Genomic DNA, 17,882 nt, shown 5'->3' with positions numbered 1-17,882 from the left:
GGCAACCTTAATTGTAGCTATTGTAGCATAAAGTATAATTCACTGCTGGCTCCTCAGTCCACTAATCACTATGTAAATAACAAATGTACATCATGATCAGTGACCAATCGCATCACTTCTTACAAAGTCTGTTGGTAATTTGTTGTTGCATATGTTACTTAGTTCATGCACAGACAGCAAAACATGTAATTGTGTTGCCTCCTCGCCTCCCAGGGATAAACCCACATAATTTAACTTTAATGGACTCCCGCTGCTGGATAATGCTCCAGGTCACCCTAATTCTCTTCAACACTTGAACAAAGGTGGGAAATGTGCTTTTTACTACAAAAACATTTTCAATAATCTAGGAAATAGACCAAGGGGCTATTTCAACTTTTAAAAGCCTATTTTCTTAGAGGGACTGTTGACTAGGCTATTGGTGCTACAGTGGGAGATCATGCAGTTTCTTTAGCTAAGTTTTGGAAGAAATATGACCTAAACATGCAGCCGAAAATATCCATGCATCATGGAAGCAAGGAATATGTGTATGATGTGGCAGAAATGTACTGCATTGTGCAAATAACTTTGTAGGATCTGAACCCAAAGTAAATGGACTCATAGAGGAAATAATTGATCATGGGGATGTTGACATCCGGCACCACTGAAGACTGTCACCATGCAGCCAGGGGAACTTAGCAAAGGCAAACTTATTGACATAAATGAAGAAAGCAGTTGTGATGAGAAGGAAGAAGATGTCCTAAAGTGACACCAGCAAAAATCTTCACATTAAAAGAATTCTCAGAGATATTTCATGACATTGAAAGCACAAAGGATAAAATGTTTGAAGCTGATTCAAACTTAGAAAGGGTAGGACAGTTTGCTAAGGCAAGGAAAATATGCTCACTTTTATTGTGTTATATCTTGGGAAGAAGGCAAGCACTGTTCAAACCAGTCTGATAAGTTTTATTTTTACAAGGAAATAAGACTCTTTGTCAATATTTCTAATGTTTTAAATTACACTGTACTAATAAGTGTTAATTTTACTATTTTCTTCAATTCTCTATACAGTTATTACTTACAGTAAGAGAGTTTTTAATATTTTGACAAAAATACTAGAAGCCATGGAAGAAGTGTAATTTTCCCCACTGATTATTAGGATAGTTCTGCATGGTTTCAGATTGCATGGTCATTTTTTAAAAATTTTAATTCCAGGATAGTTAACATACAGTGTTCTATTAGTTTTGGGTGTACAGTATAGCAATTCAACAGTTCTATAAATTACTCAGTGCTCATCACAAGTGTGCTCCATTCCCATTCACCTATTTCACCTCCCCCCATAACCATCTGCTTGTTCTCTATAATTAAGAGTGTTTTTTTGTCTCTTTTTTTCTTTGTTCATTTGTTTTGTTTCTTAAATTCCATATATGAGTGAAATCATATGGTATTTGTCTTTCTCTGATTGACTTATTTCGTTTAACATTATACCCTCTAGATCCAGCCATGTTGTTGCAAAAGGCAAGATTTCATTCTTTTTATGGCTGAGTAATATTCCATTGTATATATCTACCACATTTTTATCCATTCATCAGTTGATAAACACTTGGGCTGCTTTCATAGTTTGGCTATTGTAAATAATGTTGCAATAAACATAAGAGTGCATATATCCCTTGGAATTAGTGTTTTCATATTCTTTGGGTAAATACCCACTAGTGGAATTACTGGATCATATAGTAGTTCTATTTTTAATTTTTTGAAAAACCTCCATACTGTTTTCCACAGTGGCTGCCCCAGTTTTCATTCCCACCAACAGTGCACGAGGGTTCTTTTTTCTCCACACCCTTGCCAACACATATTGTTTCGTCTTTTTAATTTTGGCCGTTCTGACAGATGTGAGGTGATATCTCATTGTTGTTTTGATTTGCATCTCCTTGATGATGAGTGATGTTGAAGATCTTTTCATGTGTGTGTTGGCCATCTGTATGTCTTCTCTGGAGAAATATCTGTTCATGTCTTCTGCCCATTTTTAAATTAGATTATTTATCTTTTTGATGTTGAGTTGTAGAAGTTCTTTGTACATTTGGATACTAACCCTTTGTTGGATATGTGCTTTGCATAGATCTTCTCCTATTCAGTAGGTTGTCTTTGTTTTGTTGATTGTTTCCTTCGCTGTGCAGAAGCTTTTAATTTTGATGTAGGCCCAATAGTTTACTTTTGCTTTTGTTTCCCTTACCTCAGGAGACACATCTAGAAAAATGTTGCTGTGGGCAATGTCAAAGAAATTACTGCCTGTGCTCTCTTCTAGGATTTTATGGTTTTAGGTCTCACATTTAGGTCCTTAATCTATTTTGAGTTAATTTTGTGTATGGTGTAACAAAGTGGTGCACTTTCATTCTTTTGCATGTAGCCGTTCAGTTTTCCCAACACCATTTGTAGAAGAGACTTTTTCCCATTGCATATTCTTTCCTTCTTTGTTGAAGATTAATTGACCATATAATCGTGGGTTTATTTATAAGCTCTTTATTCTGGTCCTTTGATCTATATGTCTGTTTTTGTGCCAGTACCATACTGTCTTGATTACTCAGCTTTGTAGTATATCTTGAAATCTGGGAATGTGAGACCTCTAGTTTTGTTCTCTTTTTCAAGATTGCTTTGGTTATTCAGGGTCTTTTTGTGGTTCCATACAAATCTTAGGATTGTTTGTGCCAGTTCTGTGAGAAATGCTGTTGGTATTTTAATAGGGATTGCATTAAATATTTAGATTGCTTTGGGTACTATGGACATTTTAATAATATTTGTCCTTCCAATCCATGAGCATGGGATATCTTTCCATTTGTTTGTGTTGTCTTCAATTTCTTTCATCACTTTTTTATAGTTCTCACACCTCCTTGGTTAAGTTTATTCCTAGGTATTTTATTATTTTTGGTGCAATTATAAATGGGATTATTTTCTTAACTCCTCTTTCTGCTACTTCATTATTGGTGTATAGAAATGCAATGGATTTCTGTATATTGATTTTGTATCCTGTGACCTTACTGAATTCATTTATCAGTTCTAATAGTTTCTTGGTGGAGTCTTTAGGGGTTTTGTTATATACAGTGTCCTGTCTTCTGCAAATAGTGAAAGTTTTATTTCTTCCTTACCAGTTTGTTTTTTTTTAAAGATTTTATTTATTTATTTATTTATTTATTTAAGAGAGTGAGCAAGCTAGCGAGAGAACAGGAGGGGGCGGAGAGGCAGAGGGAGAAGCAGACTCTCTGCTGAGAAGAGAGCCTGATGTAGGGCTCAATCCTGGGACTCCAGGATCATGGCCTGAGCTGAAGGCAGATGCTTAACTGACTGAGCCACCCAGGTTCCCCTTTCTTACCAATTTGGATGCCTTTTATTTCTTCTCATTGTCTGATTGTTGTGGTTAGGGTTTCTAGTATTATGTTGAATAAAAGTGATGAGAATGGATATTCTTGTCTTGTTCCCGAACTTAGAGGAAAAGTTCTCAGTGTTTTACCAATGAGTATGATGTTAGCTGTGGCTTTTTCATATATGACCTTTATTATGTTGAGGTATGTTCCCTCCAAACCTACTTTGTTGAGGGTTTTTATCATGAATGGATGTTTTACTTTGTCAAATGCTTTTTCTGCACCTATTGAAAGGATCATATGGTTCTTATCCTTTCTTCTATTAATGGGATGTATCAGGTTGATTGATTTGCAAATATTGGACCGCCCCTTGTATCCTGGGAAGAAATCCAACTTGATAGTGGTGAATGATCTTTTTAATGTATTGTTGGATTCAGTTTGTTAATATTTTGTTGAGGATTTTTGCATCTATGTTCATCAGAGATATTGGCCTGTAGTTCTCTTTTTTTGGTAGTGTCTTTATCTGGTTTTGGTATCAGAGTAATACTGGCCTCATAGAATGAATTTAGAAACTTTTCTTCCTCTTCTATTTTTTGGAATAGTTTGAGAATAATAGGTATTATTAACTCTTCTTTAAATGTTTAGTAGAATTCATCTGTGAAGCTGTCTGGTCTAGGACTTTTGTTTGTTGGGAGTGATTCAATTTCATTGCTGGTAATTTGTCTGTTCAAATGTTCAATTTCTTCTTGATTCAATTTTCGGAGGTTATATGTTTCTAGGAATTATCCATTTCTTTTAGATTGTCCAATTTGTTGGAATAAAATTTTTCAGGATATTCTCTTACAATACTTTGTATGTCTGTGGTGTGGGTTATTTCTCCTCTTTCATTTCTGATTTTGTTTATTTGAGTCCCCTCCCCCTGCTTTTTTTGATGAGTATGGCTAAAGGTTTATCAATTTTGTTGATCTTTTTAAAGAACCAGCTCCTGGTTTCATCGATCCGTTCTATTGGCTTTTTAGTTTCTATTTCATCTATTTCTGTTGTAATCTTTATTATTTTCTTCCTTCTACTGGATTTGTATTTTGTTTGTTCTTTTTCTAACTCCTTTAGGTGTAAGATTAGGTTGTTTGAGATTTTTCTTGTTCTTGAGGTAAGCCTGTAGTGCTATAAGCTTCCCCCTTGGAATAGCTTTTGCTGCATCCCAAAGAGTTTGGATCACGCATTTTCATTTTCATTTGTCTCCATATATTTTTTTAAATTTCCTTTTTGATTTCTTGGTTGACCCATTCATTGTTTAGTAGCATGTTATTTAACTTCCATGTATTTGTGGTCTTTACAGATTTTTTCTTGTTGTTGATTTCTAGTTTCATAGCATTGTGGTTGGAAAAGATTCATAGTATGACTTTGATTTTTTTTCAATTTGTTGAGACTTGTTTTGTAGCCTAATATGGGATCTATTCTGGAGAATGTTCCATATGCACTTGAAAAGAATGTGTATTCTTCTGTTTTATGATGGAATGTTCTGAATATATCTGTTAGATCCATCTGGTCCAATATGTCATTCAAAGCCACTGTTTCCTTGTTGATTTTCTGTTTGGATGATCTATCTGTTGATGTAAGTGGGGTGTTAAAGTCCCCTACTATTATTGTATTACTGTCAATTACTTTCTCTATGTTTGTTATTAAGTTGCTTTATGTATTTGGGTGCTCCCCTGTTAGATGCATAAATATTTACAATTGTTATATCTTCTTGTTCCCTTTATGATTATATAGTGTCCTTCTTTGTCTCTTGTTACAGTCCTTGTTTTAAAGTCTATTTTGTCTGAGGTAAGTATTGCTGCCTCAGTTTTCTTTTTACTTCCATTTGCATGATAAATGCGTTTCCATCACTTTCACTTTCAATCTGTGTCTTTAGGTGTGAAATGGGTATCTTGTAGGCAGCAAATAGATGGGTCTTGCTTTTTTATCCATTTGGTCACCCCATGTCTTTTGATTGGAGCATTTAGTACATTTACATTCAAAGTAATTATTGATAGGTATGTACTTACTACCACTTTGTTACTTGTTTTATGGTTGTTTCTGTAGTTCTCTGTTCCTTTCTTCTCTTCCTCTCTTCTCTCAGGGTTTGTTGACTTTCTTTAGTGATATACTTGGTTTTATTTCTCTTTATTTTTGTGCATGGTCATTTTTATGGTCCTACACTACCATGCAAAGGGAGAACTGCATATCTATATGTATATATCACAATAATTATCACCATCCTCATTACTCTGATGAGAAAATTGATGCTTCAGAGAGTCTAAGCTACTTGTCCAAGGTCATGCAGATAATAAATAGTAGAGCTTGGATTTACATCTATGCCATCTGTCTCCAAGACCTGCACCCTTAACCATTATACTACAATGTTGTCCCTACCAAGCTATGAGCACTTCAAAGACAGGGATCATAGCTTGTGATCTTTAAATGCCTGGCATGTAGACATTTGATAAACACACGCTGAGTGAATGAAAAACAAAAAAGAATAAATGAAATAGGAACTATAAAAGGAATTAACATTTATTGTTTGAAAATAATGAGAAAAAATTAAGACCAATTGAAGACTAAGTAGCAACAACCTTATAGATGTCCATCAGTTATAGATAAAACAGACAGATCTGAAGTCATCTCATTTGATGTGAAAGCCAGCCATTTCTGAAATGTTTGGAAACATATAGCAGATGCAGAGGATTATGGGTATTTGCTGAGAAACTTTTGGTGATGGTCATTACATCAGAACACACTTGACAAAGACTTTGGGGAATAAAGAATGAAGGTTTCTTTTCCTGATCCTTTCATACAGTGGTTCTAAGTGTAGAAACTATTCCATGAGCATCCTCTGAGAAAGGCAGGCAGTAGCCCCTGCACTTGTCACTGGCCTGAGTAGCTACTAGCAGCTCCCAGTCCAGTGCAACAGCTCTTAAACTTAGGCATCTATGGATGGGCTTCAAAAGTCCACAAGTCACATAGTGGGCTCTTGATGGACTCAGCATTGGGTGTTCTATGCAACTGATGAATCACTAAATTCTACCTCTGAAACTCACTTTAAAAAAAAGTCCACAAGGCCTTCCAAGTATCAGGTTGATTGCCACATTTTGTGTTAACAAGTTTATAAACTCTACGGGAGGAAAAAAGAGAAAAACATCCAACTGTGTTTGGAAATTTTTGTATCAGGAGCTGTCCCCATTTTCAGAGTGAGTACTACACCTTCTGGAACAAGTTTTAAAGCCCCAACTGGCTGTCATGTGGAGGAGGAGATGAACAAAAATAGACCTTTACACCATACCTGAAAACCACCTGAGATTTGTGGTTTGTGTCCATGTCAGGAAAGTTCCTGTTGAAGTCTTGAGGAAAGGGTCCAAATAATCAAAATTAGAACAAAGCTCTGTTTGGAAAGCCCAAACCAGAGGAAAATCAAGAAGAGTTGCAGATGTATAAAAATAGCTATGGGTCAGGCAGAAATATGGAGATGAGAGCTTGTGGGCTGCAGAAGCCAGTACATTGTGTTTTGTTCTGTTCTGTTTTTACAGCCATAGCATTTGCCCAGGCAATAAAAATGAAAGAACAAGAGAGAGACAGGATAGGTAAGGAAACCAGCTTGAGTAAGAGCGGACTCAGACTGTTATAAGCACAGACTGCCAGCCTTAATATATTCATGGAAAGAAATCAGCTCATCTGGGAGAGAAGACTCAGAGCAGACATGAGATGGGGAACATACATCCTCTTGCTGGCTTCCATGAAAGGCAATGCTTCCCAGAACAAAGGGATGCCCCTGGGGACTAGCACAGCATCTACGATTAAGTCTTTGAAGAATACACCCTCCCATTTTAACTCAAGGCCCCAATCCACCAAAAGAATAAAACCTACTTTCTAAACAGGGGTCTGAGGTTAGCCTTGTTGAAAGAGCTCCAGTCTACACTTAGAAACCCTATAACTCACACAGAGAGAACTACTGGTCCCGGGACCTTCTTTAATAAGTGTGAACATACCATTCACTCACAGGAAGTAAGCAGGAACCTCTCTGTTCCAGGATATCACTTCTAGCCTTTGGAGAAGTGTTGACCTCCTTACGTATGAGATTCCTTTAGAATGGACGAGCCACTCTGGGCCAGCCTAGACCAATCGGTGTGCTAGATGGGAGCAGAAACCAAAGCCACCTTGGGGTCCTTGTCTTAAAGACCTTCCCTAAAAAAAGTCATAATTAAAGTTATCAGAGCTCACTTGAGTCAGTGGGCACCACGGATTCGATTAGTGTGCAAAGGGAGTATCAAGGCTAATGCTACATCTTACATAATGAGGAGGAGAGAAGATCCATCATGAAAAAAGCGAAGGGATTCAGATAACCACAGGAAACAAGATTTCATTATTTGAAATTTTAAAATATGCCAGAACTGTGTGTTAACTGCACACATAGATCCTGTCTCTCCTCAGTGAGGCCCGATGGATATTTCCAAAAAAAAAAAAAAAAATGTGTAAGAGATGGAGAATTTAATTTAACAAAAATTCTCTGGAAGAATGCTCTCTCTCTCTCTGTCTCTGTCTCTCTCTCACAAACACACCTCCCACAATCCAGTCATAAGACAGCCCTACAATCCACAGGAGTCTCCTTATAAATTTTTAGCTAGAGAACAAAAGAGGGTGAGAGAGTTTGCACCCTTAAGAGTCTAGACGGTTGAGTGTGAGTGTTGAAAAGAAGAAAAACATTTTATCAAATGATATTGTAGGATTTCTGAGATATACAATTTATAAGTACTTTAAAAATTATTTTCAGTTGCTTCATTCTTCTTTGAAAGTAGCACCTTGTGGAAACTGAATCATATGAGGTCCCTGCTTAGATTTGGGTTTCAGGCATTTCTTCTAAAATAGTCAAAACAGTTTCAGATAAAAACAGAGATTCCTATACCCCCTCCCCACTTGGTATCTCTCCCCATTATCCTAGCCCTTCTAGCCCTTTCCTGTGATTCATCTAGAAACTTCTTGGTTTACTGACTTTAGTAATGCTTTCCACACCCCTTTCCAATTTTGCACCCTTGCCCAGTGTCTGTGACACCAGCTTCAGATAAGATTCCTCTGTCCTTAGGAGGACTTTAGAGAACATCTACAGGGAAAGACTGAAAAGGACACATTTCCCAATGAATATCACCATGATTATCTTGCCTTGTGAAAAAGGTGAGCATTAGTAGGCTAATAAAGAATGTTTTAGGGGTGCCTGGGTAGCTCAGTTGGTTAAGTAACTGCCTTTGCCTCAGGTCATGATCCCGGGGTCCTGGGATAGAGCCCTGCATCGGGCTCCCTGCTCAGCAGGGAGCATGCTTCTCCCTCTGCCTCTGCCTGCCACTCCCTCTGCTTGTGCTCTCTCGCTCTGTCAAGTAAATAAATAAAATCTTAAAAAAAATGTTTTAGATACAGGATGCAGTATTTTGAGTAAAGAAAGCAAGTAAGAAATTTTACTCAAGAAAGGGTTCACCTTGATATTATTAAACTTTGATATGCTAAAAAAACCATAATCAGCCAATAAGAAGTATGCCCCTACTTTTAAGGAGTTAGAACATACTAGAAATTATCCTCAAAAAAGTGGGTGAGAATCCTTCCAAGTCTCAAGCTAAGGTGTCAACCTGGTCCCCTTCTTAGCCCCGGCCCAAGGAAGCCTGTCTCTTTTATGCAGAAGAACCTCTGTTGAGTATTACATTACAAGGCACTTGAGGATGGGGACCACATTTATTTATTTTTAATATCTATGCCTATCACCATGTAGAGCCCATAGGAGCACTGAATACATGCTAGTTGAAGGAATAAATATAACTAAATTCCTTAACCATTGGAGAAATTGCTCAAAGTTTTTATTTTATTTTATTTTTTAATTTTATCAGTCCACATGTGAAAGCTTTGGTCAGGGTCAAAAAACTAACTCTGCATCCTTGGGTAAAAACCATTTTGGTTGGATCTCTGGGCTTGCATGATTTGTAGAAGGCCTGGGTTTCTGGATGAAATAAAAGGTTTTTCCTTTATAATATTTTGGGTCTCCAAATTTTCAAAAATGTATTTTTTATGGTTTCTCTTTGTTTTTGTTTAAAAATAAACTTGTTGTGTGTGTTGGGATTGGGTAGAGGTGCTCAAGAAGAAAGAACAACAGCAAACAAACAAACAAAAAAGCCACTTTGATTAAGCATAGTTAGTGAGCTCAGTGAAGCATGTTTCCTCCTGATGCCAAATGACGCTCACGAAAATTACAGCAATTTTTGATGCACTTGCCAATGTTTGTGTTATTTTTACTTTAAAGATGTAGCAGATTGCTCCAAAATAAATAATTTAAGCCTAACGTTTCAAAAGAGTCCAAGCGCTTGCGTCTTTCACTTCTGGCTTCTCTTCTGGGACTAAGCTGTGCCCAACAGAAGCAATCCTCATTTCTATGTAACACTCCATTTGGAGGGCTGTTTTCTTGCTTTGTTTTTCAAAGTCGAATCTATTTCTCACCATTCTGTTCCAAATGTTGTAGATTCTATCATTGTTCTGCGCTGAAGCCATAACTTCTCTTATTCAGGAAAACAAGGGAATAAACTCCACAGCATCTAGATTCGTGACTTTGTGGGAGGAGTTTCCAAAGAGGTGCTCTGGGGTGAAGATCCAATCCAAGCCCCATGGGAAACTACAATTTCCATATTGATTCATATTTAGATTTCGAGCCATGAACAATGGGTCGAATTTTGTGCACGTCCTCAGTATAACTTAAAATAGGTTGGCAAATTAACTTCACACAAAATGACCCCATCCTCAATCAATTATTAGACTTCTCATTTGATTGTCTTTGTGGTAAAATCTAAGAAAGAAGAAACAGCTATGATTTAAAAAAAAATCAAAAGTAAATCTTTGTGCTGTTCTGTACTTCCTAACTGTGCATGAATGGCTTTTATAAACAAGAGAAAACGGCTTTTATAAAAAGATGAAACATAAAAAGACCAGAACAATAAACTGACGGCCTTGTGTTCTCATTAATGTAGGTCGCCATTGTGAGGTCCATCAGATGATTGGAAACTACATGTGGGACCCCACCACCAACAAGTCATTTGACATTGGTGTCAACAAAGACAGCCTGATGCCTCTCTGGTGGAATGGATCAGAACCTCTGTGGGTCACTCTGACCAAGGCCAAAAGGAAGGTCTACATGTACTACTGGCCAGGTGAGTGTGTTGACATCCAGGTCCCTCCAGTTTTCCAAATCTCAAACACTGAGGAGTCTCTGAGGACAAATGATGTGGTTGTCATGTTCGAAGACCAAGTCAGAGTTTGGAAAATGGGATCTTTACAAGAAATATGTCTTATGGGCATGATCTTTAAACTTTTGTTTTGAGCTCTCTAACATCAGACCAGACACAACACAATTTCCTGATTTCCTTGGTTCAGCAATGTTGCTGTAGTAGATCATGCTTTTTCATGTGCAAAATTTTGGATATCCAAAAGAGATAAATTATGTGTTGCTTCTCTGCTTTACAAAAGAATTTGGCATACTGTTTCTATAGATTTTGAGCTCCCCTGTAATGTTGAAAAGACGATTTAAAGCACTTACAACTTTTTGGTACTGCATTAAATGAGGTCTCTTTGTATTAATATTCCTCCTGTACATCATAGACCAATGAGAAACTAAATTACTTTACTTACTGCAATGAGGTAAGTCATCATGCAAACTACCCTGGCTGTTGTGAGAAGTCTTCAGAATACTTTCGTCTTGGCAGTCAAAAATCTTGCACTAAGGATGAGAGGATTCAGTGATAACAATATAATCAACTTACAGTTGTCTTCCCATTGGTTCCCATTGGGATTCATTCTTTAGGTAAGTGGGTGATTTGACTTCCCGATGTACATGGCTGTAGACACTTTTTTCCGAATTCTTAATGGTGTAATACTGCTGAGTGCCACAATGGAAGAAGATGTCAGGGGAGGCCTGGAAGAAATGAAGGGATTAATGGGGAGAGGCTGCTGGGGGAGTTCACTGGCCTCAGTTGGAGGGCAGCAGTAGCCTGATAAAACTGTGAGAGCACGGTGGGTGGTGGGGAAGGTGGTAGGTGGGGGTTGGGAAGAACAGAGAGAAGGATGAGTAAGCTGAGGCTGAATCACAGATGGCCCACACTGAGGGCGTGGGCCTTCAGCAGGAGTTTAGAGGATGCTGGTTGGAGGTGGTCACGTGGACAGCTGCTTAGGGCACTCAAGGCTGTGCCAGTTCTTGGAGGAGCATGGAACACAGACAGATGGAGACCGTGGAAAACAGACCCACAGCCATGCTGGGGTAAGTGCCCGGAAAACTGCCACAGAGCAGAGACTAGCATCCATAGGTGAGCCCATGAAGGCCAGAGCAGGCTGCATAAATTAGAAACTGGGCATAAGAACAATTAGACACAGGCTGGCTCTGCTGGCAGATAGAATTTCAGGGAGAGCACTGGAGTTTCTTCAGAAGACTTGGGATTCGGTCCATAGAGGCTACCTCAGCTGACATGAGAAGAAGCTTTCAAGCAAGGGAAGGCTTTAAGGGGACTTCATTACCTTAAATGGAGACTCAACTTTTCAGAATTGGACATGAGATTAAGAAAAGAAGCCAGTGCACCAGACAAGCTAATCAGACTTGCTGGAGGAGCCAGGCTCATGGTTCAGCCCAGTGTGAGGAGGTCTCAAGCCAAAAGATGCACTTTGAGGTCATTCTCAGAAATCATTATGAACAAATACAAGGCCCACATGCCAGGGCCTAGGAGAAGGAACAGATTGGGCATGCTGCCTTAGGGACCACCTTAGACAAGTCTAAGGACCATCAAGATGCCTGTTACCCCAGCGCTGTAAGGGCCATCTTCCATGGTAGCTGGTTAATTTAACTTCCTGTCTTGGAACCTGAGATTTTCATGCTCCAAAGAGTACATATCCCCCATCATCTCTCCCCAGCTCCCCACGTGCTGCCTCCTCTACACATGATCTCCTGCCAGTGGCCTTTCAGATAGCAGTGGGTGCCATTGTGCATGAAGGTAGGGAGTGGTCCTGAAGGGAGACAGCTGCCCTATTTTAGACCTCTCTCTGCAGCATTATAGAGCGTTATTCTGTATCTCCTCCTGGAGGATCTGGCTCCTTCAGGATAATAAACAACTTGAAGTTACATATCTCTGAGTATCTAAAAAAAAAAATCTCAAAGCTAATTTGCATGTAAAATATCATGTTCTCCTCCAAAACAGCTCCTTAAGGGCAAGAAAGGTCCAATCGCTTCTTTTGATTCACAGTTTAATAGCTAATGTGATGTGACAAATATGCCTTATGATCAGTTTATAGTGTTAACTATTGGGAGGAAAGAAGCTGAAAAGAAAGTCTCCTGGGATTTCCTCAGCAACCTAAATGAAGATGAGCTCAAGATCCGGCCGTGTTGAAGTCTTGATAGAAATCAGATGAATAGTCTCTTCTTAGACACTGTCTGGTCCTTCTAGGACCTTCTAGGCTGGATACCCAAATAAAGGCTCTCCAAGAGCTAAGTGTCTCTGAAGCCCCTGCCCCCTGACCCAACCAGGAGTGCTCTTGCACCCCCCAGTTTTACTGGCTGCCAGCTGAGGGATGAATGGTCACTGCTATCCTTTCTCCCTCCACCTTGGTCCCCTCCAGCCCCTCCACACAGCTAACAGCCCAGTGAGCGTTCATTTGTCTCTACAAGATTAAGTGAAGTACAGTGGCGTTTCTTCTAAACATGACTTGATTTTATTTTTCTTCTCAAATCCTCCTCTTCCTTCTCCACTTCCCACAGGACATTGTACAGACCTCTGGATGAGGCCTGGAAAATCTTCATTGCTCCAGTGAGCTGTGTTATGACACTTTGAGTCTCGCTGTGAAGTCAATATTTAGAAGTGCAATTTAGAAATGGCAGTAGTTCAAGTTTTTCCTGTCAGGTAGACAAAGCAGCAGATGGAAAAATTCGTCAGTGGTGAAGAGTCCCAAATAGCCCACCTCAAGTCTCGAGAAATTTAATATTGTAAACAGACCCTTTATTACCCCACCCAATGGTGCCATTGAGCTGTGCAGGGAGAAGCGTACCATGGGAAATGATCCCCAGCCCTAAATCAAATATTCCTTTGGGAAGCCCAAAGAGATCATCCAGGAATTGTACGGTGGGGGCCTAACAGTGTTCTGCAAAGGAAAAGGGCTGAGTGTGTGTCATTCATTAACTTTATCTCCTATTCCATCCCTCTGGTTTGAGATCAAAGAAATTTTACTGAGGGGGAAGGGAAGAGGCTCTGATACTCGCTTCATAGTAAGAGCATCCCAAAGCAGAGAAGGGTGGAGGAGGAGGAAAAATGAGGGGAAATGGGAGGATAAGGCAGATACCATGCGGAAACCGAGTTTGAGCTCCTTGGACAGCACACAGGGGCAGTGGTTTTAAGTTGATTCTTACGGCTGTTGTGAAATCCCAAAAAGGAATAAAGATTAGCAACTTTTTAGGAGTCTCTGGTTAAAACTCCTTGGAATGTTTGAAGACTCTGAGTTCTATGTCTTTTATGATGCATTTTGCAGTGTGAACTCCCTACAGCCAAACACTCAGGGGGACTGGGGAGCAACCATTCATATGGCCCTGGAGAGCGCTGGGCGCAGGCCTGGGCTCTTCTACCGACCTCTTCCTGTCCTGTGCAGGTGTTCAGATAAATAGGGCACCTTCTTTGTAGGGAAGGACACATTTCCACCTTGCTTCCCTTTCCTACATTCCAGAGGTGGGCTGGGTGGGGACTTTTAGGGGTGAGTATCTAACTGAGCTCCTACCAAGCAAGGTGATTTCATCTGCGTAAGTAAGGAGACATGCACTGGCTATTGATGGAGAATATGGATTGTTCACAGCCTCTTCCCCTTTCCTGCTGTGGTGGGTTCCTGACAGCCTTCAGCTGGGCTGAACTTGGTTGCATACACTAAGGCACAGGGAAGATTAGGGGCCCAGCATCAATTATACAAATGAGTGAGTTAACGTTATGAATGGCTCAGTTCTTTGACTCTATGAACAGGACTCCAAATATCTGAATAAAAACTGAAATTCTTTTTTCAGACAAATATTTGACATTGCAAATGCATGGGATCCAGAGTTGCACTAAATTTTCCAATAATATCACCAATTTAGCATTAGACTTTAAGATGTATGTAACTTTAGAACACAAAGAGGTCCTCGTATGTAATTTGCTCATTCCTATACTTGTAAATCAGGACCTCTTTAGGAAACTCATCAAAACTATGGATCCCCTTTGCAGAAAAACACACCCTTGCATACAACACTCATAATTTTGTCCTCATGTAATACAAGAAACTACAATGATGAGGATTGGCAAAAGGTCTTTGACATAGCAACACACATATATCTAATCTATAATTGATTTGATTTTTTTTTAATGTGATAAAAACGTGTTAAAAATCACGGAAGTACCAAGCGAAACTCAAGATCCTGTAATTAATCTTGTCTGGCTAGAATGGGCTTGCGTCAAAATTCTCTAAGACTCTTTGGGTTGAATTCACTATGAGTCATTTCCTTTGTTTGTCAGGAACTTTGGTCAGGTCTGCATCCCTGATATTCCTGTCTGTGTCAGCAAGAAAAAGATTATGAATTCTCATTTCCAGTTGGAGGTTGTCTCTAAGACATGATCTTCAAAAGCGTTCTGTATGACTTCTCAGCATCAATGATCTCTGCTGCAGAGAAACTGAGGAGGTGTTGCCTATCTGGACCACTGCCGGCGGGAGCAATTCCTCCAGCGCTGGAAAGTTTTCAGAGCTGCCCAACCACATGCAATTTCCTCTCGGAGGCTAGCATCTTGGCCAAAAGAGCTCACAGTTTCTCAGCAGCATCCATGATGGTAATTAGAAAGCCTTAAAGAGAAATCCAGGGATGAACTTCTATTCTTCACAAGTCATGGCAAATCTATTTCTTCATGAAACATCTTAAAAGGGTGTGACTCCAGGCCCTGAAATCTGCTCTTAGGAGACAACTATGAGCAAAACCAGATGCAGGCTCTCTTCACTCCAGCTCCCCTACCTCCGGGAACTCACCATCCCATGGAGAAGGTAGATGATAAGCTTATACTTGCCCAAATAAATGTAGAAATCCACTTGTTAAAAGTACAATAATGAAACGTAGATTGCATTATGACATCATCTAATAAGGGATCTGGTTTCATCAGATGACAAGAACTAACACCTTGGGTAAGTCGGGGAGTCAGTGGTAAGGAGCACCCAGGCTGAGGGAACAGCAGTATTAAGGTCTGCAAGGGATGGGAGAAGCAGCAGGCTCAAGAAGGGAGGATGGAGGGCGCCTGGGTGGCTCAGTTGGTTGAGCGACTGCCTTCGGCTCAGGTCATGATCCTGGAGTCCCGGGATCGAGTCCCGCATCGGGCTCCTTGCTCAGCAGGGAGTCTGCTCCTCCCTCTGACCCTCCCCCCTCTCATGCTCTCTCTCTCGCTATCTCATTCTCTCTCAAATAAATAAATAAAATCTTTAAAAAAAAAAAAAAGAAGGGAGGATGGATGTGGTGTGGATGAGATGGAGAGAAGCCGAGGCCAGGCCAGGTTCTGTGGGCCGAGCAGGAGAATTTATTCCTATCGAGAGGAATAAGAAGTCACAGGAAGGCTTTGAGGAGGAAGGAGGCAGTGTCATACTGGCATTTTGACAAGACCACTCTGGCTGCTACATGGAGAATGGAATGTGACACCCCGAGGGGATGGAATAGTCAGAAGGTTATTGTACGGATCCAGGAAGGAGGTAAGAATAGCTTAGACCAGGGTAACCCAAATGGTGAGAAATGGAATCATTGGGGACATATTTAGGACTTAAAATCGCCAGGACCTAGTGGTGAATTGAATTTGGGATTGAGCAGTGACAGGCATGACACCTGGTTTCTGGCTGACAGAACTGTGTGGGTGGCGAATCTTCGCTTAAACTGGGGAAGCTGGAAGATGAATGGTTTGGGGGCAGAGGAACGTCGGCTCTGAGTTGACTCTGAGACATGTGGACAGGGCAGGTCTGGAGCTCAGAGAAGAGAGCTGGAGGTACTGAGGTGTAGTTCGTGGCGGTGGCGTCAGCGGTCCTTGATGTTGTGTGGGTCAGAAGCTCACCTAGGGAAGGAGCAGACCTGAAAAGAAGAGAGGGTCCCAGACACAGCCTTGAGGAAATGAATGGTCAGACGGAGGTGAGCCTACAAAGGAAACAAAGAAGGAGTAGCTTGAGAAGCAGGATTACAAACAGAAGAGTTGTGGAATGTGTAATAAAGAACAGTGATATCCCTTTATAAAGGCCTCTAATAAGGGGCTTGCTCTCATCTGAGAGAGGAGGGAAAGGTGTCACTGAGAGAGTGACTCCAGTGGAAATCTGTTGGCATGCACTTGTTACAGAAACCAAAGGAATAAAATGGCTTCAAGATGGGAGTGGCCATCATCAGTGCTCACTGTTGAGGGATATTACAGGGACTGCAAAGAGCATCTGGATTTATTATCAGGGGCATCGCTGGCAAGCTCTGAACTTTGTAGGAATTTCATCCCCTTAGCATTTTCTAATTTAGACTAATAATTATTATTAATAGCACAGGGTACCCTTTAATTTCTATCTATTGCAAGAGAGTCTCGATTTTAATAGTAACAATGATTATTATACTTCATCTATAATTGGTTTTGAAGAAAACAAAATATACAAATAATAAAATTTGGCATGATTTCTCCCACAAAGACAATTTTCAGTTAAACAGGAAAAGATGATGAAAAATTCCAACACCTCTTTTTCTGGTTAGTGACTGCTTTGAACGCCATCGAGAGTTGATACATGCTAACGAGAAACAAAGCATATTTCCTTGGGTCGGGAAGCAGACCAGAGGTCGGCAGTTACCATCCGCCATGGCTGATGCTGTGATTATACTACACACAGGGTATTGGATGAGCATGTGGGACGGATTTCTAGTAGGAGCATTTGAGGCAGAAGAAAGAATCACAGTCTTTTCAAAGACAAAGCGAGCTAAGGCATGTCATCTTTGCAGAGCTACAATGGCTCTATGGACTATGGTGGGAGTGAAGAGAGATAAAACTTGAAATGGCCAGATCTTTATATGCTATGTGAAGGGATTTGAGTTCTAGGGGGCAGGGTATATTATTAAGTCAATGTCAATTGCAGAAACAGATAAGTCCCAAAGTCTCAGTGGCTTCACCCAATAGAAATCTTTTTTTTTTCTTTCTTTTTCTTTTTTATTTTTTTAAATTAACATATAATGTATTGTTTGTTTCAGGAGTACAGGTCTGTATTCATCAGTCTTACGCAATTCACAGCGCTCACCATAGCACATACCCTCCCCAGTGTCCATCACCCAGCTACCCCATCCCTCACACCTCCCCACCACTCCAGCAACCCTCAGTTTGTTTCCTGCGATTAAGAATTCCTCATATCAGTGAGAGCATATGATACATGTCTTTCTCTGACTGACTTATTTCGCTCAGCATAACACCCTCTAGTTCCTTCCACGTCATTGCAAATGGCAAGATTTCA

General features: G+C 40.1%; 1 protein-coding gene across 1 annotated transcript in view; it reads left to right on the top strand.

The window, feature by feature from the left end:
* ENPP6 (ectonucleotide pyrophosphatase/phosphodiesterase 6) overlaps positions 1-17,882 on the top strand; it is a 108,422-nt gene that overhangs the window by 39,544 nt on the left and 50,996 nt on the right. The window contains exon 2 of the mRNA XM_021694227.1: positions 10,367-10,546. Coding sequence (XP_021549902.1) covers positions 10,367-10,546 — 180 coding nt within the window. The remainder of the gene's footprint in view (positions 1-10,366; positions 10,547-17,882) is intronic.

The sequence above is a fragment of the Neomonachus schauinslandi genome, chromosome 2, assembly GCF_002201575.2.
Source record: "Neomonachus schauinslandi chromosome 2, ASM220157v2, whole genome shotgun sequence".
In the NCBI taxonomy this organism is placed as follows: Eukaryota; Metazoa; Chordata; class Mammalia; order Carnivora; family Phocidae; genus Neomonachus; species Neomonachus schauinslandi.
Note: the sequence above shows the minus strand (reverse complement) of the source record. Positions and strands in the feature narration are given on the sequence as shown.